The sequence below is a fragment of the Girardinichthys multiradiatus genome, chromosome 15, assembly GCF_021462225.1.
Source record: "Girardinichthys multiradiatus isolate DD_20200921_A chromosome 15, DD_fGirMul_XY1, whole genome shotgun sequence".
NCBI classification, from domain to species: Eukaryota; Metazoa; Chordata; class Actinopteri; order Cyprinodontiformes; family Goodeidae; genus Girardinichthys; species Girardinichthys multiradiatus.
The window spans coordinates 33,013,447-33,039,933 of record NC_061808.1 but is presented as its reverse complement, the minus strand read 5'-3'; the positions used below and the strand labels follow the sequence as shown (position 1 = coordinate 33,039,933).

General features: G+C 41.5%; 1 protein-coding gene across 1 annotated transcript; it reads left to right on the top strand.

Moving 5' to 3' along the window:
- The first annotated feature begins 72 nt into the window (after positions 1 to 72).
- Positions 73 to 24,684, top strand: LOC124881725 (adhesion G-protein coupled receptor F1-like). Its single transcript, XM_047387478.1, has 18 exons — positions 73 to 354; positions 536 to 589; positions 1,360 to 1,419; positions 3,925 to 3,987; positions 6,936 to 7,205; positions 12,277 to 12,383; positions 12,470 to 12,528; positions 12,619 to 12,761; positions 12,844 to 13,050; positions 13,610 to 13,819; positions 13,912 to 14,052; positions 14,135 to 14,313; positions 15,510 to 15,674; positions 15,775 to 17,172; positions 17,266 to 17,307; positions 22,138 to 22,197; positions 22,373 to 22,439; positions 22,513 to 24,684. Exons 1-18 carry the CDS (start codon positions 318 to 320, stop codon positions 22,587 to 22,589), a joined length of 3,339 nt encoding a protein of 1,112 aa, XP_047243434.1. The 5' UTR covers positions 73 to 317; the 3' UTR covers positions 22,590 to 24,684.
- Positions 24,685 to 26,487: the final 1,803 nt, after the last annotated feature.

Here is a 26,487-nt window from a genome sequence, read left to right as displayed (position 1 = left end):
ATTCTTTTAAAATAAAGCACAGCGTCTTCTGATGAAAAATATCAAACATTATATTATTTTAAATCTGTTGCGTTAAAATATGGATCTTTGTTGGATTTTTGCTGAAAATTTGTGTAAATTTCCTAAGAAGACTCCGTGCTGAAATGTTGCATCACAAACACCTGTCATTACAACAGAGCATTTAGTAGAATGTAATAGATTGTATATGTCGTTTGAATACTTATTTTATTTTATTCGAAGAACTTAAGAGCAACTGTATCAATAAACGGTGAAAACCTCTTTGTTTTTCAGACTCAACACCAGCTGCTCAAACCACCATGAACATTACAACAGCAACAACAGAACAAGTAACAAGTAAGGGCTTTAAAGTATTTGTTGGGTTAATTTTCTTAAGTAGTTCTTGGCGATACAAATTATTACCTTTGTTTATTATGCGTGTGATATTTATTATTATACGACCAATGAAGTTGTATTTGTAGAACTGAAGATCAATATTAGATATAGGTGTTTGGTTGTAATATATTTTATTTTACAGATTCAACAACATATGCCACAACCATGACAACACCTATAGCAACACCTGTGACAAGTAAGAGCTTCTATAAACTGTTGTGTATTTTCTAGCTAAGAGAAGGCTACAGGTGTTGGAATTAAAGTGGTCGCTGTGGCTGAGTTGGCTTTCATAACATACTGTAAAGAAACAGTTGTGCTAAACTCACCACCTATTTCTGCTATTTCTCCTGCATGAAATAGCAAACTGCATTAACAACCACCTGTCTGACTTCCTCTTCAGTAAAGAGTAAAGGAAATAAGACTATTCAGTATTAATTCAACTTTTTAAGATTGAGAGGAATATGGATCCATGTCATTGTTTTAAGGTTGTGTGTTAAAAATTGTACAGATACAGTCAATTTGATCTAGGAAACCATATAATTTATGTTAATTGTTTGTTTTACTATAACTTTGGAAATTTGAAAATGAAGTACAAAAACAATTTTTTATATTGAATTTGGACATGATTGTGGGTATTTAAATGTTGCTGAAATAGCTACAAATTTGTCACTAAAAGTAAAAATGACACAAATGCATCACATATAAAGAACCTTTGACCTAATATTGTGGCAAATAATTAATGTAAATAAATGTGAATTACACAGGGAGTTTAGATTCAGCTTCACTTCCTATAATTTGTCTGTTGCTATATAGACTCAAAAGGGATTTACAAGGATTTGCTATATAACTTTAAATGTATCTAGTAATTCATTTTTAATGCTTGGAGCAAAAGTTACTCACATGTTTTAAATGAAACCTAAAGGATGATATATTTCTATGGTCAGTTTTAATACCTTTCATTTACAGATTCAACACCTGAGACGACAACCTTCACTGTCACCAGCATGGCTACAACACCTGTGACAAGTAAGGCCTTTGATGAAGCTGCTGCTCTGTAATCCCAGGTCCACATTTTACTGTAAAGATTAACTTGAAACTAGTTTTAATGGGTTACGTGGGCAGTTATAAAAATTGAACCTCATGCTGCTTGAATCTATTTACATTTATAAATAGAAAATAAATTTAATTTGTTTGTTCTTTCAAACAGATTCAAAATAACATAGATATGTTTAATTTGAATTTAGTACAAACAATAGACATAAATTAAGCTATTTAATGCTAAGTAGTTGAACTGGAAACAATTAATAATAATTTTATCCACTAGATGGCGGCAAAGTTCTTCAGATTTGATCCTTGCTATGTGTTCAAAAAGGCTTCAGCATGCAACAGTGACATACCTACACCGCCTTGGCTATGGGGTTTGGTAAACAATTAGAGACAATAATCTATAGAGGGTTAAACAACCAGCTAATGACTATTTAACTAGCAAAAGAATTAGTGTGTTTGATAAATTCAATGTATATTGTAACAGCGGAACAATTTCTTCTGTATCAATCCTCTTACTGTATCAAGAAACAAATGTTATATCTATTTTTCACGAATTCAACTGGATCAATTGGGATTAGTTTATTCTTTTAAATTAAAGCATGGGATCTATTGATAAAAAATATGATACATTATATTCTTATCTGTAGGGTTAAAAATTTCAAAACTACACACAAAATATTTAGTATAGTATAGTTTAGAATATTCACCCTTTTTAATCAGTAGGTTCACAATTTAAACTGGCCCTCTTTACAGTGAAGAGAAAGAGAATACGTAAAAATAAAAATAGATAACTTTAACAAAAATATTTGTTTCCTTAAAAGTTTAGCTTTTATTGTTTTGGATCTGTACTTAAACTTTGTGTCAATTGTCTTATTTGGATTCAGTGCTGAAATGTTGCATCACCAGCAGCTGTTGTTACTGCAGACCATTAAATAGAATGTATATAGTGTTTGGATACTTATTCACAATAACCTGAAGAATTTCAGAGCAACTGTTTTGATACAAAAGATGTGTAAACATCTTGCTTTTCTCAGATTTAACAACAGCTTCTCCAACAACCATGGACATTATAACAGCAGAACATGTAACAAGTTACGTCTTCAAAGTATTTGTTGGGGTCATTTCCTTAAGTAGTTATTGACGGTAAAGATTTTTTGGATTTGATATTTATTAATATATGTCCAATGAAGTTGTATTTGTAGACCTGAAGCTCATTATTAAATTTAGGTATTTAGGTGTTTTGGTTGTAATACTTTTTATAGATTCAACAAAATATGCCACAAACATCTCAGATCAGATTTTTTTTTTTTTTTTTTAATCTCTCCTTACCCACTTACAGTTAGTTTTACATAGATTGGTTGAAATAGCTTCAGTGAGATCTGAAGCTATTTCAGGGCAGGTTTTCCTGAAGTCTCAGGAAAACCTGCCCTAATCCTCATTTTCAGCTGTTTGATGTCTGATGGATTTCCTGCATGTATAGCCAGTTTCAAGTCACCCCAAGCATCTCAATGAGGTCAAGAACTAGGCCTTGACTGGGCCCCAAGACTTTCCATTTCTTAATTCTCATGAAGTTCTTGGGGATTTATTGTATTTGGGACAATTTCATGTTGCAGGGTTCTATTTAGATCTCACATTTTCCTCACGCACCCTCTAATTCATGGAATGCATGATAGAACCTATGAAAGTGAGCAGGCCAGGTTCTGCTGCAGCAAAGCATTCCAAAGCAGTTTAAGATCTATGTTTTACAATATGAAGTTCTTTCCCCTGGAATGATGTAGTAGGTTTATGCCAAGCATGTTGTCTTTTTTACTGTTTAAAAAAATTCAACTAATTTAGATTACAAGGGCAATAATTTTATCTGTTAAGGTGTTTAAGCTGAATCAGGATTTTTTTTACAGAGGAACGTCAGCCTCGAAGTGCTGTAATGATTGCTGTAGTTAAAATTGCTGTCTTAAAAGGGACATTTTATTTCAATATTTTACACTTGTTTTGCTTCTTTACAGCTAAAGCACAACATGTAAATGTGTGCAGCCTTTTTGAGACGACCATATTAAAATACTTTTTATGTGAGCAAAAAGAACAGGAGATAATTAAACAAATGTAAATAAGCGGGCTAAAGCCAGGTTCTAGAAAACCTGTCTGACAATGACATAATTAATATGTCATCATGTCATGATATAAATATATTATCAAAGAAACACAAAATAATGTAAGCATTTATTGATAAATGAGAACTGGCACAACACTGGGTAAAATATGTCCTTAATAAAACACAGCTTGACAAAGTGACACCTTTATTTAAAGACCATGGGCAACTACCAGTATATGTTTTAGTGCAAGAATTGAAATATCTTCGTTAATTGGTTTTACTCAATCTTCTTATTGGTAGAAATGTCTCTTTATTTGCAACATGTTGGACACAGCAAATGTTGTCATCAGAAGAAAAATTTGGGTCCTATGCTCAACTGTCCTTTTCTCCTATAGATTTAACTCCCTCTGTCACTGACACAACAGCTTCAACAACACCTGTGACAACACTTGTAACAAGTAAGGGCCTCTATGCTACTGTTGCTCTGTGTTTACCAGTTAAGAGTGAGCAGCTGTATAAACACACTGTACAACATTAGGAAATGTAAAAAAAATTACAAACTGTTTAAACAGTGAAAATATAAATTCTTTAACTCAGTCTACAGTGCCTTGCAAAAGTATTCACGCTCCTTGAAATTTTTAAGTTTACCATGCTCAGGGTTTCCTCTAGGATCTTTAAAATGGCGATGGGCTGCCAGGGAGGGGTGGTTCGTTGTGCTGTTCAAAATGTATCTGAGACATTACGCATCAAGGTAAACGTTATATTAATTAACACATCACTGTCATTCAAATGCAATATATGTCTGCTCCAAGTTCCTTGGAGCCCGAAGAAAGCATGCGCGAGAAGTACACCGGGTTGACCCGGCCGGAGCAAGACGGACCAGAATGGAATAGAAAATTGGAGTTGTTCCGTAATTTGACGGAGAGCAGGTCCGTCGACGGTGACGTTCGGAGTAGTCACGAAGAATGAGGAACTGTTCTCATTAATTAACATAACAATGGAGTTGCTCCATGGGTCGGAACGGAACAGAGCAGGAACAGAGGATGTGGAATTCTTTCGCTTCCCTCTATGAACAACTGTAGCAGCTTCGTAGGCAGGAAGGAGCCGGGGGTGTTGGTTTTTCAAAATAAAGTCAATTTTAAGGTTTCATGATATTTTCATGCTATTTCAAACTATCTGATTATGGTTAGTATAAATGCATAAATAAAAATTCACATAACAATGCATATACACTGCTCAAAAAAATAAAGGGAACACTTAAACAACACAATACAAATCCAAGTAAATCAAACTCCTGTGAAATCAAAATGTCCACTTAGGAAGCAACACTGATTGACAATCAATTTCACAGCTGTTGTGCAAATGGAATAGACAACAGTGGGAAATCTTTGGCGATTAGCAAGACACACTCAATAAAGGAGTGGTTCTGCAGGTGGGGACCACAGACCACTTCTCAGTACCTATGCTTTCTGGCTGATGTTTTGGTCACTTTTGAATTTTGGTGTTGCTTTCACACTCGTGGTAGCATGAGACAGACTCTACAACCCACACAAGTTGCTCAGGTAGTGCAGCTCATCCAGGATGGCACATCAATGCGAGCTGTGGCAACAACGTTTGCTGTGTCTGTCAGCGTAGTGTCCAGAGCCTGGAGGCGCTACCAGGAGACAGGCCAGTACACCAGGAGACGTGGAGGAGGCCGTAGGAGGGCAACAACCCAGCAGCAGGACCGCTACCTCCGCCTTTGTGCAAGGACGAACAGAAGGAGCACTGCCAGAGCCTTGCAAAATGACATCCAGTGGGCCACAAATGTGCATGTGTCTGCACAAACGGTTAGAAACCGACTCCATGAGGATGGTATGAGGGCCCAACGCCCACAAATGGGGGTTGTGCTCACAGCCCAACAACGTGCAGGACGCTTGGCATTTGCCAGAGAACACCAGGATTGGCAAATTCACCACTGGCGCCCTGTGCTCTTCACAGATGAAAGCAGGTTCACACTGAGCACATGTGACAGACGTGACAGAGTCTGGAGACACCGTGGAGAGTGATCTGCTGCCTGCAACATCCTTCAGCATGACCAATTTGGCAGTGGGTCAGTAATGGTGTGGAGTGGCATTTCTTTGGAGGGCTGCATGGCCCTCCATGTGCTCGCCAGAGGTAGCCTGACTGCCATTTGGTACCGAGATGAGATCCTCAGACCCCTTGTGAGACCATATGCTGGTGCAGTTGGCCCTGGGTTCCTCCTAATGCAGGACAATGCTAGACCTCATGTGGCTGGAGTTTGTCAGCAGTTCCTGCAAGATGAAAACATTGAAGCTATGGACTGGCCCGCCTGTTCCCCAGACCTGAATCCGATTGAGCACATCTGGGACATCATGTCTCGCTCCATCCACCAACGTCACGTTGCACCACAGACTGTCCAGGAGTTGGCCGATGCTTTAGCCCAGGTTTGGGAGGAGATCCCTCAGGAGACCATCCACCGTCTCATCAGGAGCATGTCCAGGCGTTGTAGGGAGGTAATACAGACACGTGGAGGCCACACACAAAACTGAGCCTCAGTTTGACTTGTTTTAAGGACATTACATCAGAGTTGAATCAGCCTGTTGTGTGTTTTTCCACTTTAATTTTGTATGTGACTCCAAATTAAGGCCTCCATTGGTTAATAAATTTGATTTCCATTGATGATTTTTATGTGATTTTGTTGTCAGCACATTCACCTTTGTACAGAACAAAGTATTCAATGAGAATATTTAATTCATTCAGATCTAGGATTAGATCGGTGTTATTTGAGTGTTCCCTTTATTTTTTTGAGCAGTGTCTATATATACATACATATATTTTTAAAAAACTTTATTTTGAAGGGCCCTGCGATGGACTGGCGACCTGTCCAGGATTTACCCCGCCTCCCGCCCATAGACTGCTGGAGATGGCCACCATCTGCAGGAGGACTCTGTTTAATTGGTAAACAGAGTCCCCCTGCATGTAATTTAACCTCAGTTTAAATGCAAATGCTCAGTAAAAGCTTTAGAGTTTTGTTAGAGAACATTAATGAGCCAACTGCATCATGAAGACCAAGGAACACAGCAGGGGGTAAGTCGTGCAGAAGTTTAGTGAAGGGTTAGGTTATACAACAATATCTCAATCAGTTATTCAATTCTAAAGAGTATGACACAGTTGCTAACCTAGCAAGACATGGCAGTTTACATAAACTGACAGGCTGGACTAGTATAAGCCATGCATTAAACACATCTATTCCTTAAGAGTCTCATCCTTTATCTGAGATAGCAACAACAATATAATAGAGGTATGTGGATGAATGGAAGGATGGATGAATTTGTGTCCTGAATTTTCATTTTTGATCTGAGGTTATGTTGTATACTTATGTTTAAATTTTTAACCTTTTCAGGTGTAAATCTGACACCCCAAAATACAACAACTGGCGCTATCCCCACAACAAACATGACTGTTGCTACCACAAAAGTAACAACTCCAACCAGTACCACAAGTACTTCTACTAGGGCCACCACAATCATGACCAGTAGTATGACTTCCAGCACCCCCACAACTGCTAACAATGGCCCTACAACTGTTACCTCGAAAACTGTAGCTACCACAACTGCTACATCTACTGTCTTGACCTCCACTACCACCTTACCTCCTTTAACACCTGCACCAGGTAACATTGCTGTGAAAAATCACCTTTTATCTATTTGTGTTTGTTGTCTTTGGTTATTATTTACCCAGGGAACTTCCTGGGATTGCAATGTTTTTGTTAGTCATAGAGAATTGCTACAGCGATGCTAAAAAAATAACTGGCAGAAAAATGTAAAAAATAATTATGTTGTAAACAGAATCATGTATACTTGTTTTTATCTTTTTACATTTTTACATACAAGTGTTTGTCTATGGTGGCTGACAGGTGCAAACATGCAGCTAAATGCGCTGCAAACACGTGGATGATGCTCGTACTCGTCGTCTTCCACTTTATCCAGAACCGAGTCGCGGGGGCAGTAGACTTTGAAGAGACACACAGACTTCCCTCTCCTGAGACATCTCCTCCAGCTCCTCCAGCTAAGGCGTTCCCAGGCCAGCTGAGAGACATAGTCCCTCAAGCGTATCCTGGGCCATCCCCTGGGCCTCCTTTCTGGTGGAACGTGCCTAGAACACCTCCCGAGAAAGGAGTCCAGGAGGCATCCGGTATAGATGCCCGAGCCACCTCAGCTGGCTCTTCTCAATAAGGAGGAGCAGCGGCTCTACTCCGAGCCCCTCCTGGATGGCCGAGTTCCTCACCCTATCTCTAAGGGAGTACCCGGCCACCCTAGAGAGGAAGCTAATTTCAGCCGCTTTTTTCCGGGATCTCGTTCTTTCGGTCATGACCCAAAGTTAAATCCAGAGTTTCGCTTTTCGGCTCAGCTCTCTCTTCACCACAACTGACAGGTATAGCGTCCCCATTACTGTGGCAGCCGCACTGATCCGACTGTCGATCTCCCGCTCAACTCTCCCCTCACAAGTGAACAAGACCCCGAGATACTTGAACTCCTCCACTTGAGGCAGGAAGTCTCCTCCAACCTGAAGAGGACAAGCCACCCTTTTCCGGTCGAGAACCATGGCCTCGGACTTGAAGGTGCTAAACCTCATCCAGAAGGACCACATCATCTGCAAAAAGACGAAAAGAAATCCACTGGTCCGCAAACCGACTCCCTCCGGGCCTTGGCTGCGCCCAGAAATCCTGTTCATAAATAGGTTCGACTTAGTGCCGGCAATGCGGACCAAACTCCTGCTCTGCTTGTATAGAGACCGGACGGCGCCTAACAAAGGGCCCCCGACTCCGTACTCCTGGAGCACCCCCCACAGGGCACCACGAGGGACACAGTCAAATGCCTTCTCCAGGTACACAAAACACATGTGGACCGGTTGAGCAAACTCCCATTGAGTACCCTTTAGAGGGTGTAGAGCTGGTGCAGTGTTCCACCGCCAGTGCGAAAACCACACTGCTCCTCTGGCATCCAAGGTTCGACTATTGGCCAGACTCTCCTATCCAATATCTTGGCATAGGCCTTATCAGGGAGGCTGAGGAGTGTGATCCCCCTATAGTTGTAACACACCCTCCGGTCACCCTTCTCATGAAAGGGGACCATTACCCCGGTCTGCAGTCCAGAGGCACTATCCCCAACTGCCACGCAATGTTGAAGAGGTGTGTCAACCATGACAGCCCCACAACATCCAGAGACTTAAGGTACTCAGGGCAGATCTCATCCACCCCCAAAACTCTGCCACCGTGGTGCTTTTAACCATGTTGGTGACTTCAGCCTGGTCTCTGCTTCCACCAGGGAAGGCGTGACGGCAGGATTGAGGAGATCCTTGAAGTACTCCTTCCACTACCCAATAATGTCCCCAGTCGAGGTCAGAAGCTCCACACCCCCACTGTAAACAGTGTTGGTGAAGCACTGCTTCCCCCTCCTGAGGCGCCAGATGGTTTGCCAGGATCGCTTTGAGGCCAACCGGTAGTCCTTCTCCATGGCCTCACCAAACTCCTCCCAGGCCTGAGTTTTTGCCTCTGCCACAGCCCGGGCTGCGGCACGTTTGGGCTCATGGTACCGGTCGGCCGCCTCAGGAGTCCCACAAGCCAACCACAGCTGAAAGGGCTCCTTCTTCAGCTTGACAGTATCCCTTACTGCCGGTGTCCACCATCAGGTAAGGGGATTGCCGCTGCAACAGGCACTGCAGACCTTACAGCCACAGCTACGGGTGGCAGCATCGACAATAGATGTGGAGAACATGTTCCGCTCTATGTCTTCAACCTCCCCCGGAATTAGGTAAAAGCTCTCCCGGAGGTGGGAGTTGAATACATCCCTGGCCGAGGTCTCCACCAGACGTTCCCAGCAGACCCTCACTATATGCAGACCCTCACTATACGTTTGGGCCTGTCAAGTCTGTCCGGACTTTCTCCTCCTCCAGCGGATCCAACTCACCACCAGGTGGTGATCAGTGGACAGCTTAGCCTCTCTCTTCACCCGAGTGTCCAAGACTTGCAGCCAAAGGTCTGAAGACACAACATCAAAGTTGATCAGCGACCACCTGCCTAGGGTGTCCTGGTGCCTAGTGCACTATTGAGTACACTTATGCTTGAACATGGTGTTCATTATAGATAATCTGTGACTAGCACAGAAGTCCAATACTGAAACAACACTCAGATTCAGATCGGGGAGGCCATTCCTCCCAATCCGGCCTCTCCAGGTGTCACCATTGTTTCCCATGTGGACGTTGAAGTCCCCCAGCAGAATAATGGAGTCCCTGAGAGGGGCACTATGCTGCACCCCCGACAGGGACTTCAAGAAGGCCGAGTACTCCGCACTACCGCTCGGCCCGTTGGCCAAAACGACAGTCAGAGGCCTGTCCCTGACCCAAAGGCTCAGGGATGCGACCCTCTGGAGGGCAACAAGCAAACCTACCCCAGCCCGCCGCCTCTCCCTGCGGGCCACTCCAGAGTAGAAGAGAGTCCAACCTCTCCCGAGGAGCTGGGTTCCAGAGCCCACGCTGTGCGTGGAGGTGAGCCCAACTATTTCTAGTCGACCTCTCGACCTCCCGCACAAGCTCGGCCGGGTCCCGATAGAAACAACCCAGCCACCAGGTGTTCTCCAACGAGTCCCAACCCCAGGCCTGGCTCCAGGGTGGGACCCCGGCTCCGCCATACCAGGCGACGTCATATGCCTCGATTTACTAGACCTCATGAAGGCGTCTTGAACCGCTCTTTGTCTGACCGGTCACCCAGAGCCTGTTTGGGAGACCATAGGAGACCTAACCAAGGGCATTTAAACCCCAGACAACATAGCAGGTTCTAGGGTCATTTGCGCACTCAAACCCCTCCACCACGTTAAGGTGGTGGTTCAAGGAGGGGTGGATGATGCAATCTATATTATTCATGAATGATTTAAACTCCCAAACAAACAAATTTGCCATCTGTGGCGCATTCAGCAATTTGCTGAGGGTTTTCCCGTCAGCCACCGTAGTTTTTACTAAATAGCATTTAGCAAATACAGGTCCTTCTCAAAATATTAGCATATTGTGATAAAGTTCCTTATTTTCCATAATGTCATGATGAAAATTTAACATTCATATATTTTAGATTCATTGCACACTAACTGAAATATTTCAGGTCTTTTATTGTCTTAATACGGATGATTTTGGCATACAGCTCATGAAAACCCAAAATTCCTATCTCACAAAATTAGCATATTTCATCCGACCAATAAAAGAAAAGTGTTTTTAATACAAAAAACGTCAACCTTCAAATAATCATGTACAGTTATGCACTCAATACTTGGTCGGGAATCCTTTTGCAGAAATGACTGCTTCAATGCGGCGGGGCATGGAGGCAATCAGCCTGTGGCACTGCTGAGGTCTTATGGAGGCCCAGGATGCTTCGATAGCGGCCTTTAGCTCATCCAGAGTGTTGGGTCTTGAGTCTCTCAACGTTCTCTTCACAATATCCCACTGTGAGCAGGTGCCAGGTCGTGCTGAAAAATGAAATCTTCATCTCCATAAAGCTTTTCAGCAGATGGAAGCATGAAGTGCTCCAAAATCTCCTGATAGCTAGCTGCATTGACCCTGCCCTTGATAAAACACAGTGGACCAACACCAGCAGCTGACACGGCACCCCAGACCATCACTGACTGTGGGTACTTGACACTGGACTTCTGGCATTTTGGCATTTCCTTCTCCCCAGTCTTCCTCCAGACTCTGGCACCTTGATTTCCGAATGAGATGCAGAATTTGCTTTCATCCGAAAAAAGTACTTTGGACCACTGAGCAACAGTCCAGTGCTGCTTCTCTGTAGCCCAGGTCAGGCGCTTCTGCCGCTGTTTCTGGTACAAAAGTGGCTTGACCTGGGGAATGCGGCACCTGTAGCCCATTTCCTGCACACGCCTGTGCACGGTGGCTCTGGATGTTTCTACTCCAGACTCAGTCCACTGCTTCCGCAGGTCCCCCAAGGTCTGAAATCGGACCTTCTCCACAATCTTCCTCAGTGTCCGGTCACCTCTTCTCGTTGTGCAGCGTTTTCTGCCACACTTTTTCCTTCCCACAGACTTCCCACTGAGGTGCTTTGATACAGCACTCTGGGAACAGCCTATTCGTTCAGAAATTTATTTCTGTGTCTTACCCTCTTGCTTGAGGGTGTCAATAGTGGCCTTCTGGACAGCAGTCAGGTCAGCAGTCTTACCCATGATTGGGGTTTTGAGTGATGAACCAGGCTGGGAGTTTTAAAGGCCTCAGGAATCTTTTGCAGATGTTTAGAGTTAACTTGTTGATTCAGATGATTAGGTTCATAGCTTGTTTAGAGACCCTTTTAATGATATGCTAATTGTGTGAGATAGGAATTTTGGGTTTTCATGAGCTGTATGCCAAAATCACCCGTATTAAGACAATAAAAGACCTGAAATATTTCAGTTAGTGTGCAATGAATCTAAAATATATGAATGTTAAATTTTCATCATTACATTATGGAAAATAATGAACTTTATCACAATATGCTAATATTTTGAGAAGGACCTGTAATTATGTACATACATTTTTTTTTATTTGTCAAAAGGATGTTAATAGAAAGAAATCTATCAAATGTCTCAGTTTTTCTTCTAGGAACCAAGGCTATTTTCTATTAAATAGTCTTATCAGGGTGTGTGTTTTATATGGATGTTCTGTGTTTCTAAGTTGCTCAAAAGAATAACTGCTCTATTTTACACCCGTAGGAATTGATATTGTAATGTTAGTCAAAATAGATAAGACGTTTATACCAGACTATAACAATAAGGACAGTGCTAATTACAAAAGTCTTGCGTCATCTATTAATAAATTGGTAAGTAGGCTTAGTTCAATATTAATTCAGATTTTCAGCTGTTTGTGCTTTAATGTTCATAATATCAACCAACTCTATTTCCACAGCTGAAGAACCAGTATGAAGGCATAACGGGATTCATTAATGTTTTCATGACGGGATTCAGGTATTTATCTGTAACGGTTATGAAAAATAAATGCTTAGTTAGTCTGTACATGCTCCTCATCATACCTTTGGGTTTGAATTGTTTTTACAGACAAGGAAGTGTTATTGTAGACTTCACTGTCAGGACATCTGAATTTAATGACACTCAAATGGCTAAGGCAAATGATAACATGAAAACAGCCATGTCAAAAGAAATTGCCTCTGTTCTTGAAACGAGTGTTCCACAGTTCTCAAGTGAGTGTACAGCATTTCATTTAATTCTAAATTTGCTTTGCAGAAATGAATTCCTAACTAGTATATTTGACTCTCTCTGCAGGTGCAACAAATATGACACTAAGTCCGGATGTCATTTATACTGGTCAAACCATGACACTGACATGTAACTCCTCTGGTTTTAGTCTGGGAAACGATGTTACAGTTGAATGGACATTTGATGGGTTGGTAATTTCATCAAAAAGGCATACAATTTCTTTTGAAATTCCATTCACACTGGAAGTTAGCCAAGTGATTCTTGCTGATGCTGGTAAGTTAAAGGCAACTTTATTTGAAAAAGAAATGAGTGAGAAGTTCTCATAAGATTTAAAATTACAGTTTAATATTTAGCCAGGTTTAAAACTTACCCTTGCACGTGGTTTTATTTCTCCACAAATATTTTAGTTTGCTCAATAAGTCTTAAAGAAATACTTGGTAATGTTAAGTTTTTCTAATTTCCAGAGTTTTCCCATCAGTTTTTACAATTACCCCATCTGTTTAGATTTGTAGGTATGTAGAACTGATTAATCTAAATTTAACACCTGAAATAAATTTTACGCAACATTAGGCACCACCTTCACCTGAATGTGAAAAAAATTTAAACATTTGCTATATTTATGCAACATGAGTGTAATTGTTTATTCTTTTTAGGCTCATGAGCTTAGGGAGACACAGGGATAATTATTTATTTATTACCAGTAAATTAAGGGATTTCAGACATACCACAACATTTTTGCTTTTTGGCACCCATATAATAATCATGCAGCGCTTACACATTTATTTATAGTTGATAAGTAAAACTACTAATTATACTTTTTTTTTTATTTTAGGAGATTATCAATGCACATTGAAGGGAAAAGCAATTTCTTTCCACCAGTATGGAAAGGTGAGAACTAATGACATAAAGACAGCACCTAATGTCCAAGTCCGGGGTACAATGTTTGCTGAATGTGTTCAAGGGAAGACTGTACCGCTTGAGTGTTGTGTCCAGTCCCCTTTCACAGTCAACTGGTTTGCTGGATCGACATCTTTAGAATCAGGTAAGCATTAACTGATGAAATAAACAAAATCCAAATGGTTAGAAGCTTGGAATAGTTTTTATTATGTTTAACATAATCTAAAATCTTTGCAGGTTCAGGTTCAAGCCAAAACTGCATCAGTTATCAATATCTAATGCAAAGCTGCACAGTACCAAAAGAAGAAACATTCACATGCAAAGTTGAAAATCCGGCGGGTTATGAAGAAAAAACACGTCTAACCATTTTTTTAGATTGTAAGAGCAATGAATAAAATGCTATTATATTTATTCTGTCTTACTGTTATTTTGACATGTTTGTTATTTTTTAAACTTTTAGCTATTACCTGTAACAGTCCTGAGTATGGGGCTGGAAGAACAAATGACAGAGCAGTAGGAAAGTGTGAAGAAGGTCAAACGGGGGCCAAGATTGCAGTGTGTTTGGAATCAGGAAACTGGAAACTTGTGGAGGACACCTGCATAGTAACTGTAATCAAAGAGTTACTAATTGGTTCAGAGGTGGGTAGTTTCTAAATGTTACGATAAATTCTGATAATACCATTTAAGAGATCTTGTGGACCCATGAATCCGGTGGTGCCTTAGGACCATGACTATTGTTGATACCTAGTGAGAAATAGACCTAATTTTAACATCAAACCTACACTGTATTGCCAAAACTTTTATGTCACACCACCAAATCAATGAATTTCAGTGTTACGATCACTTCCATGGCTGCATGTGCATAGAGTTTGGTTTGGAGAAACTTGACTGGCCTGCACAGAGTCCTGACCCCAACCTTCTTGAACACTTTTGAGATTAATTAGAGCAGAGGCTGTAATTCTGGTTTACTCATCTTTAAACACACTCCTAAACGTTGTGGAAGATGTTTACTGAATAGTTAACGTTGCTATGGCTATTTGGCCTGGTATCACATACATTTCTTTAACCCATTGTGCTCAAACTTGTGTGTTGTAGACAACCAATGCCTAGCAACAAAGTCCAACAAAAAAGTGGCTTGTTCCTCCCAATCATGTTATTCCAGGTGACTCCATCTTTGCTCACAAGGGCACTGCTGTCAGGCACCCCAGCCCAGACAACACTGAAAACCTTTCCATTTGCAACTAAAAGCCATAAAAATGTTATTCTCTGACTCTCCAGGAACAAAACAATGGCCTCAGTGGGTGACTTGTGTACATCTCCACACCCACCTGACGCCTCTTTCCCTCTTCCACTCTGTAGAGCAGGAGTAGGAGAGGGTCCAGCCCCTTTCCATAAGTTGGGTTTCAGTGCCTATTTTTGTTGTTGAGGTGAATCCAACTAAATATATTTGCTCTTGCTCAAAGTCACACTCAGGTTATGCCTCTTTTCCACTAGGGAGGTGATATTTCACGTCTACATTATAAGGCCAGTAATTTGGCATGCATGTCACCTTGGTCAGATGGCCCTAGCCACACCTCCCTGTGATGAGGTGGTGGCCCCATGTGGAAGGAGTTTCTGTATGAGACTCTCACCAAATCCTCGACATGGGATTTGACTAGATCAATTATCTATTTGGCTAAAATGTAAATGTTTAAGAAATTAACTCAGCAGACATTAAGTGACTGCTCAATTATTACCAATCTGTTTTGTTTCAACTGAATAGCTGCTCATCTGTTTCTTAACTTTTCTGCACTACTTATACACCTTTTGTTTCTCTTATACTCACATTCACTTAGGATCTGAAAGAAGAAGAAGTTCCAAGATTTACAGAGATATTAAGTACAGCTGTCAAGGATGAAGAAAAACAAATCACTAAATCATCTGCAACAATCTCTGCTATTGTCAGTATCTTAAATATCATTGCAAGTGTTTCACAAGATGTACAAGAAGATGTTATGCAGGTATGGCAAATATTCAATGTTCTCTTAACTGCTTTTTAGCCGATAAGTGGTATTTTATTTGAGAATGCTGTGTATTCATTAAATATCTCTTAACCTACAGAATGTACTGGAAACTGTTGATATCATCATAAGTGATGATGCAAAGGATTCTTGGAACTTTCTAAATACAAATCAAACCCAAAATTCGAGCTCATTATTGCTGGGTTCACTTGAGACAATTTCTGAAGTACTTAATGGAACATTTGCAATAAGTACTCAAAGGATTCTGCTCAAGAGAGTGAAATTCAGAGACTCATACAATGAACATCTAAACTCCACGGTTTTCATAACAATTCCAGCAACAGGCCTGGATAATACATTTATCACCACCATTCTTTTCTCCTCCTTGAATAATGTTATGCCAACTCGGACCTCTGCATTTAACTTTAGCCTTTTTAATATCACCAGCAATGAAACTGACACCCGGAATGCCATCAATGCTGCTGTTCTGCTTGTCAAAATAAATGAATCAATTCCCAACGTCAGCTTAAGCTACAACAAGCTCAATACAACCCTGGAACTGGACCCACAGTGTGTCTTCTGGAATTTTACACTCTTTGATAAAGTTGGTGCCTGGGATGATGAGGGCTGTCAGTTTATTTCGGACATAAACAATACTGTAACCTGCACCTGCAACCACCTCACATCTTTCTCAATTCTGATGTCAACTGACATTCCTGAATCAATAAGAACATTATTGGATATTATTACATATATTGGAGTTGGGATATCAATGGTCAGCTTACTTATTTGTCTCATTATTGAAGGGATTGTATGGAGAGCCCTAACCATAAATAGCACTGCCTTTATGCGCCATGTCGCCATTGTTAACACAGCCCTGTCCCTGCTGATTGCTGACATATGTTTCATCATTGGGGCCTCTATTGCAAAGAACCCCAAAGAAAACCCAGATGAGGACTACACAGTGCCAGTTGGACCATGTAGTGCAGCAACCTTTTTCATGCATTTTTTCTATCTTGCCATGTTCTTTTGGATGTTTGTTTCAAGTCTCCTGCTTTTATACCGGTCAGTCATGGTGTTCTCCCAAATGTCCAAATGGACCATGTTCGCAATTGGCTTGACTGTGGGATATGTTTGCCCTCTGATTATAGCTGTTACTACTGTTGCTGCCACAGCACCTGGTAATGGATACGTAAGGGAAGATCAGGCTTGTTGGCTAAACTGGACGAAGACTAAGGCCCTTTTGGCCTTGGTGATCCCTGCCTTGACCATAGTTGTGTTCAATATTTTGGTCATAATAGTGGTCTTGTACAAGATGCTGAGAAGAAGAAGTATTGGAGCGCAGGCAGATGAAAAACATGCCCTGTTAGTCATTCTAAGATGTGTGGCTATACTGACTCCTTTATTCGGACTGACCTGGTCTTTGGGAATTGGAACCATGGTGGAGCCAACAAATAAAGGGATCCATATTGCCTTTGCATTCTTCAATTCACTACAGGTATCTGCAATTTTGTTAAAGTTGGACACCAACTGTCATTTTTATAAGTTTTTTTGTTGTGCTCTGGTAACACAAGTGTTTTACTCTCTTTAGGGTTTCTTCATTTTATTGTTTGGGACTCTATTGGATTCCAAGGTATGTTTGATTTAAAATAATAGCTAATGCAAAAAAAAAAACAAAAAAACAACACTTTTCTGGTCTTCTATATCTGTCTACCAAAAATGTGCCTTAACTTTCTGGATAACTTAAATCTAACACCTACTGGCTACATAATAATTGCTGTTTTGAAATGGTAAAAAATATATTTTTATAATTTATATTTGTTTAGAAGTGTAATTAATGCTGATTTTCCTACAGATATTTAATATACTATGCCAGAAAGTAGACTTCTAATTTAAAAGTAGAACCAGAGATGGAAAGTAAAAGAACCTGTTAGGTCTGCAATACTCCCTCTGGCTGTAAAAGAATGCCTCTCTTTATACATGTTGCTAAGTTACAGGCACAAACTTCAGTTAATTCTGTTCAGAATTCATTTGATGGACAAAAACAAAATAATCCAATATTCTGAAGTGAAAAGAACAGAAAACACAGTTTTCATTATTTTTACAAATAGAATTTTGCAGTGTGTGGCATGCATATGCTGTATATACTGTAAATGTAGTTCCTTTTAAAATGGTACCCCTAAATAAAATCCAGTGCAAGCAATTGCCTTCAGAGGTCACCTTACTTTAAAACTACTGTACCTGTGAGTGATTTAATGTAAGTATAAATCCAGATAGATAGATTTATTTTGCCCTTGTTAACGTTTATGCAAGCCCTGATCACGCTACTATGACTATTACTACAGCTACTGTCCTTCCTATCCATTGTCCTCTTGTTACGCACCCCCAGCTCACTTTTACAGTCTTCGGTCTATTTGTCCTGCCCCTGGAACACAGCAGTCTGTTAGAGGTTTGACAGAGAACATTAGTGTGTAAACAGCATCAAGAAGACCAAGGCACACATCGGTCAGGTCAGGATTACATTTGAGGTGACATTAGAAGCAGATTTGGTATGTCATATTGAACATTTTATAATAGTAATACATTTTATTTAAAGGCATAATTCAGGGTACACAAGGTAACCTCACAAAAGTAAAAAGCAATAAAAGTAAACAATAAAAATAAAAAATTATACAAGAAAATAATAGGACCAATATTCTTTGAAAAGAAAGAAAGTAGCAGTGCTTCCTGTGTTTCTCTGCTCTTGTCTTGCTTAATATTCCTTTCCTCTTAGTTCCCTATACCTTTATTGCTCTCAGCTGTTCCTCATTTCTACCAAACGTCTCCCACTTGATTTTGCCATGACTCTCCCACTCCTTCATCTGTATTTAAGCCTGCCTGTTCCATGTCTGTTTTTTGCCCGAGTCTCTGTCCATGTTCCTGTCCTGTTTCTCCTGAGTTTTCACAATAAGTCTGCTGTTTCATTTATCATTGAACTTACCATGTGGAATTTCTGTATGCACTTTGGTCCTGCAAACAACCTACACACCTTGACCGAAGAATTAACCCATTTGGACCAAGCAGACAGGAAATGCACCAAACTGTTATGGTGGATTCAACAGCTTTGAATTCCACTAATTTGACAACAGTAGATGGTTTGGCAAAGAATGTATACGATAATGTAAATATGCCACCTTCTCCACTGCTGTTGGAAGAACTGGAACGGACCTTCTGGGAATCTAAGCTGGTGCTCGTGTTGCCTGGGTATCTACCAGAGTGAAACTGCTCCTCTCTGCCACAGTTATGGTTTTCCACCATCTATCTCCACACCTGCTGTTTCCTTCTCTGCTTGCCTCAGATGACATCGCCATCATGGTGCCTCCACTCCTGTCCTTGAAGGTCCGGCTGACGCTTATACTCTTCCAGAAGGTCTGGTTGATGCCTCTGCCTTCCTTGTCGCAATTTCACTATTTGGCGCAGTCCATGCCGACACTATAAGAGCTCCGCTCCTGTTCCGGAGGTTTTGGCTGACTCTTTCATGCCTTTTCTCAGTGTTACATCTGGTTTCTTCAGTGCCACAACTCACACAGGCAGCAGCAGTGCTTTCAAAGTCCACAATGGCTTCCCCTGCTTACTGCAGACAATGCCATCGCCACAAGATCTATACCTATGTTCCAGAGGTTCATTTCGTGGCCTTTAGAACCCCAGAGTCTGCTTAGTGCTACCTGAGAGACCCAGTGCACAGCTTTTTCGCATTCCCGAGAATGCTGCTCCTTCAACACAACTCAGCAGCTGGCGATGTGCTGCAGTTTTCATGTCCTTGTCTGCTGCATTAGAAGCTTTTTTGTCTGCAGCTACAGTTTTAGAGACTCCTACTGTGCGGTCATCTTCCTTAGTAGATTCATCATTGTAACAATCTACCACCTGGCTCAGTCATCATTATCATCCTCAACTACACATTCTGTTCAGCCTTCTTCGACCCAACTCAAGTCCTGTTCCCGGGTTTCAGGATGAAGCACCTTATGTCCCTGTTTCCTAGTCCTCCAAGAGGTTTGATGACAAACCTCCTCACTTTCCTGTTAATAAGTTCTCTGAGGAAGTCGATGAAGAACAGCCTCCTGTTCCTGTTTCTGAGTTTTCTGAGGGGTTCCAGGGCAAACTGCATCCTGTTCCAGAGTTCTCCGAGGGGTTTGAGGATGAGTCGCCTCACGTTCATGATCCTGAGTTCTACTAGGTGTTAGTTTTTCGATGTGGGTGTCCAGGTGGACACGCCTCTGTCTTCTTCTCCAAAGTTCTGTCGAGGGATCCTCTTGCTCTCAGGTCACTCTACAGAGCTCTGTCTAGGGATCCTCTGGCTCCCACGCTGCTCTCCATAGCTCCGTCAAGGGTTTCCCCAGCTCCCGCGCCACTATCAAGAGGGATTCTCTGGCTCCCTTGCCACCCCCCAGAGCTTCATCAAGATTTCCAGCAGTTTCATTGTGTTCTCAAGGACTCCTTTGAGGTCCGGGCCCTGTCATGATCCATTAGCTGCTTGGATTTGAACCTCCGCACCTAATGAATCATGACAGGGCGAGGTCCGGGCCCTGTCAGGATCTGTCATGATCCATTAGGTGCTAGGATTTGGAGTTTCTTTTCATGTTTCTTCTTTTCCCTTTTGTTTATATTCCCTTAGCTCATTGCATTGTTTACTTATTTCTTAGTTTATTCTTACATTTCATTACATTTAGATATTTCTGTTAAGATTTCCTCCTGTGTTTTCCTGCTCTTATCTGCTCATTGTTCCTTTCCCCTCAGTTCCCTCTGCTTTCATTGGTCTCAGCTGTTTCTCATTTCCACCTGTTTTGTCCCACCTGTTTTTGCCATGCCTTCTCCACTTCTTCCTTTGTATAAAAGCTGTATGATTGTCATTGTTCATTGCTGGCTGCTAGTGTTTACATGCCTGTTCCATATCTGTTCTCTCCCAAGTCTCTGCCCCTGCTCCTTTTCTGTTTCTCCTGAGTTTTTACCATAAGTCTACTGTTTTGTTTTTTATGGAATCATTCAACTTACCATGTGGCTCCTAAGTTTCTGTATGTACTTTGGTCCTGAAAACAATCTGCACACCTTGGCAAATTCTTAATGGTTTAAATCAAAACATAGTTTTATGTTGGAATGACCAGTCTACAAAATTTAAGTTGACACATTTGAAGAGAAATATATGTTCACAAATGCTGTCCATCCTCTCTGATTGAGTTTGATGTATTTTGTGAAAAAGAATGGGCAAAAAATAACACAGTGTACAGATGTGTAAAACTGGTAGAGATGAACCTGGGGTGTTTGGCCAGTTGCTGAAAACGACAGAAACAAATCTTGGATTTAAAACGGACAATAATATTTGACTTCCAGATTAAGGCTGTCATCACTTCCAGTTTCTTTCAGCTTTAGCAACTCGCCAAGACGAAACAGCACTTGGAGACAGAAATCCATGCCTTTGTGGCGACACGACTGGATTACTCTAACACACTTTATGTTGGTGTCAGCAGGTCTTTAATCACACATCTGCAGAAGGCTGTTATGTGTCTTTTAAGTAACACAAACATGTTTGAGCACATTTCACGAGTTTCGAGTTCACATGACTGGCTTCCTATTCATTTTAGGATCCATTTTAAGATTCTGTATTTGTTTTTAAGTTTTTAAATGGCCTAGTCCAGCTTTATATCTCTGAGCTTTTACAGCCCTATGTGTGACCTTGTTCTCTTAGGTCAGCTGATAATTTACTCATCAGTACAGAGAACCAAGCATGAGCTGAAAGGGGACAGGGCCTTCTCTGTAGCTGGTCCTAAACATTGCAATGGTCTGCCGCTACACATATAGGCATCCTACCTGAGCATTTTTAAGTCTTTTTTAGAAACACATATTTTTTCTCAGACTTTTCATATTTATTTGGGTGTTGGTTTTATGTTGATCTTACATTATTTTTTGGGTATTAATTTTGAATTTAATTGGTTCTATTGGCATTATCTATACTTTCCTTTTATCTGTACAGCAGTTTTGCCCTCTGTTTTATTTTAGGTACTTTAAAAATAAAGCTGGGTTGAACTGTACTGGGAAACTTTAAAGGGGGGTGGGGGGTAAATACAAATGCTCTCTACACTTTTTGAATTTTTATACAGAAAACTGAAAACATGGATCTTCTTTACAGTCATCTGCTACTTTGTGATGTTTCATCACATGAAATTCCAGGGAAAAATATTAAAGTTTGTGGTTATAATTGACAAAATCTGAAAATGTTCAAGGGGTGTGAATACTTTTGCAAAGCACTGTGCTTGTAGCTCATAGTTGTACATTCTTAAAGCAAATTTATTTTTTAGAAGTATTGAATTATACATATAAAGTGGATTCAGTAATTTGTTATCCAACTCTACTGCAAAGAATTACAGCCTTTTAACCAATGTATAGAATTGTTTTAGTTGGATTAGTCCGTAACATAAATGTTTGTTTGTAGATCCGTTCCCTGATGTTAAGAAGAGTGCCAACTCTAAGCACTACCTCTAATCGAACAAGAGTAAGTTGTAATTTACTAAAACACTACTGTTTCAAACTTGTTTTTGAATCAGTTTGACCTGATATTAGATCAACATGCTTCTGTATAGTTTACAGAAGTGTTGTTTGATCATATTAAATTAAAATGTCAGGTTTTTCCTTTTAATCACTTATTTAACAAACATTTTCTATTTTAGAGCACAAGTGCTGGAATTTCATCTCACAGTGGCCTTAACATTTTTGGCCGATTACGTGGAAGAATGCGTAAGTTGTTTTACATTGTGTCTCTTCTTTATTACCTCAAATTAACTATACTTACTATTTGTTTGTCTTCTAGATGTCTACCGTCTTTCACGGACTGGAAATTCAAACAACACCAATACTGCATCAGAGTCATTTACCCCCACCCACTAATTATGGGGGGAAAAAACAGGTCAATTGCCCAGACACAGGACAAAAGGAATGGCCCAGAACTTGGGCTCCAGCCAATAAATTATATGCAGAAATAATGGCAGGGAATTCCCAAAGTATTTGACTTATTCTGCCTTACACAGTGGATGGAAAAATATTACTAAGAACTACATAATATATACTGATGGTGCTCAACAAAGACCTTATTTGGCCTATCATTTTTGATATTCTTCAATGAAGTTGAGAAAAGGTCAACCAGTGCACTAATATTCATAAATGGTATGAAAATACCCAACATAAAATACAGAAAGCTTTTTTAGAGATTTCCAAAGCATAAAATAAACCATGCACACAAACATCGTTATTAGAAATAGAAGAACCTAATTAATAGCCAACCACAAAACGGAAATTTAAACAGAATTAGAAAAAAACTAATTATTGCTGAAGCGGTTGTTGGATGTGATATTTTACTTGGCCTTAGAAATCTGCCTTTTAGGGGCAAATACACTAGATTTCTTGGTTTAATTGAGCTGTTATCAAAGTATGACATCCTCTTAAATGACCATTTACAAAACATCAGAGAGCACTGACAACAGAAGAGAATTCAAGTTCCTCACCTTTCACCTGACAGCCTGAATTAATGAACTTTCTGCGTAATATGTACTAAATACTATTCTGAGGGAAAGGCAAGAAGCAACATTCTGTTCCATAACATTTGATGCAACCCCAGATGTGTCAGACTTGGAGCAAAATGCATTGTTGATAAGGTACGTCAGTCAAATATCTCCTTGGGGTGAGTGGAAAATAAATGAACGTTTCCTTGGATTTAAGACATTTTCAAAAACACAAGGAGAAATTGCGATATTCGTCTAACAATCATTAAGTGAACATGGGATAGATCTCTCCATGAGCAATATCTCCATGTGCACTTCACACGTTAAACCTTGTCCATGCAGCCCGGGCCGCCCCACAAAAAGATACATTCTTTGGCCTCATCCATCAGCTGTACAAACCATTCAGTGATAGCCCACATCTATGGGAAACCTTACAGAGAGTTTTGAGCCGTTCTCTACACAGCTTGTCTGACACACGATAAAGTATGTGGATAGAAACAGTGCACATTGTGGCAAAGCATTTGCTTGGTGTAATCCAGGCAGGAAACTTTACTAGTGAGAAGCTAAGGCACATTGTCTAAAGACTTACTTTCAGTCCTTTAATGCAGTTTTGCTCCTCGCATTTTGAGTCAAGTGTTGCAGTACATAGAAGATTGAAACCTAACCAACCAATCTTCAACCATTTAATTTTATGTACAAGCTGTGAATATAAAACTTGGGGAAGAGATTGCCTGCATGCATGTATCATGAGACAACTTTCTCACTGAGGCTATAGCCAGGCCCATGGGTTTCAAATCCCAGTTAGAAATGAGACAGAGAAAGAACACACTTTTATTTGATGAGTCAGAAAAGCAGGAGACAGAGGAGCAAAGCACAGACACTTTATTTAGAGATAGTGTTTCATGTTGCAATGGATAACATAATCTCTTAACTACATATACGGCTCACATCAATGCAAAAGGTACGTTATGAATATGGTGTCTTGTGGAAATTTAGATAAATGCCACAGGACAGGATCAGTGCAACATGCTCAAAGCTCTCTGAAAAGTATAAAATTTACCTCACAGACTCACCTTAAAACCAAAGCACAAAAGAAAATGTATAGTGCTACTTTTGAAGATGGTCTTTGCCTCTGGACCTACTTAATGTCTTATACACAATCGGACTACAAAGCATTTATGGAGACTTGTGTGTCCTGCTATTTTCCTGTCTCTGTTGGTGATTGTTGCTGGAAGTGATTGGGCCTTCAGTAAAAGGAAGATAAGTGAAACCTACCTGCGCTCTGCCATGTCCCAAGAAAGGTTCAGTGGTTTGGCAAAAGACCATGGTGTCCCAGGCTCTTGGAAATCTCTCAGCTGGCCTGCATTTACCAACACCTGTATTTGTACAAATAATCTGTACATATGTAAATCTGACAAGTATGTTGTTTTGTTTTATTTGATCACATATGCAAGTCTTACAAAATAAAAAGTATAATATCTTAATTTTTTGTGGCAATAATTTGTGAACAAAATTGTGCAACAACATTTTAATAAACTTGTATATCATTTAATATTATGTTGCTGCATCTTTTCAATTGAAATTGCAAAAACACAGAATTGTGGTTTGTTCATGTGCAATCCAAAGTGCTTCATTCAGCAGCCTCATTCAAGACACCCTCATGAGGACCATTACTTCGAGGCATGTGACGTCGTCCGGTACGGTGGAGCCGGGGTCCCACCCTGGTGCCAGGCCTGGGGTTGGGACTCGTCGCAGCGCGCCTGGTTGCTCCTCGCGGGACCAAGCCCGAACAAGAGACGTGAGGCCAACCCTCAGTGGACCCACCACCTGCAGGGGGAACCGTGAGGGACCAGTGCAAAGAGGCTTGGGCGGCAGATGAAGGTGGAGACCTCAGTGGCCCAATCCCCGGATGCTTAAGCTGGCTCTAGGGACATGGAATCTCACCTCGCTGGGGGGGAAGGAGCCTGAGCTTGTGTGGGAGGTCGGGCTCACCTCCACGCAGAGCGTGGGCTCTGGAACCCAGCTTCTCAATAGGGGCTGGACTCTCTTCTACTCTGGAGTGGCCCACGGGGAGAGGCGGTGGGCTTTGGTGGGTTTGCTTGTTGCCCCCCAGCTCAGCCGTATCCTGTTGGGGATTACCCCAGTGGATGAGAGGGTCGCATCTCTGCGTCTTCAGGTTGCGGACAGGTCTCTGACTGTCGTTTCAGCCTAGGGGCCGAGCGGTAGTGCAGAGTACCCGGCCTTCTTGGCGTCCCTGTTGGGGGTGCAGGATAGTGCCCCTCCCGGGTACTTCATTATTCTAATGAGGCATTTCAACACCAACGTGGGAAACGACATTGACACCTGGAGATGCGTGATTGGGAGAAATGGCCTCCGCGAAATGAATCTGAGTGGTGTTTCGTTATTGGACTTCTGTGCTAGTCACGGATTGTCCATAATGAACGTCTGGCAGAGCCCTCGGTCAGGGATGTATTCAACTCCCACCTCTGGGGGACCATGTTCTTCGCATCTATTGTCGAAGCTGCTGCCTGTAGCTGCAGCCATAAGGTCTGCGGTGTCTGTCGTGGCGGCAATCCCTGAACCCGGTGGTGGACACCAGCAGTAAGGGACGCTGTAAAGCTGAAGTCCTATCAGCTGTGTTTGGCTTGTGGGACTCCTGAGGCCAAGCATGCCATGGCCCAAGCTGGGGCAGAGGCAACCACTCTGGCCTGGGAGGAGTTCGGTGAGGCCATGGAGAAGGACTACCGGTTGGCCTCGAAGCGATTCTGGCAAACTGTTCTGTGCCTCAGGAGGGGGAAGCAGTGCTTCGTCCACACTGTTTACAGTGTGGGTGGGGAGCTGCTGACCTCGACTGGGGACATTATCGGGCGGTGGATTGAGTACTTTGAGGGTCACCCCACTCCTGCCATCACACATTCCCTGGTGGAAGCAGAGGCTGGGGACTCGGGGTTAGAGTCTTTATTCACCCAGGCTGAAGTCACCAAGGTGATTAAAAAGCTCCACGGTGGCAAGGCTTTGGGGGTGGATGAGATCCGCCCTGAGTACTTCAAGTCTCTGGATGTTGTGGGGCTGTCATGGTTGACACACCTCTTCAACATTGGACTGGCAGACTTGGGTAGAAGTCCCCCTTCATAAGAAAGGTGACCGGAGGAAGTGTTCCAACTGAAGGGGGATCACACTCCTCAGCCTCCCTGGTAAGGCCTACGCCAGGGTATCGGAGAGGAGAGTCCGGCCGATAGTCGAACCTCAGCTTCGTGGGGAGCACTGTGGTTTTCGTCCCGGCCATG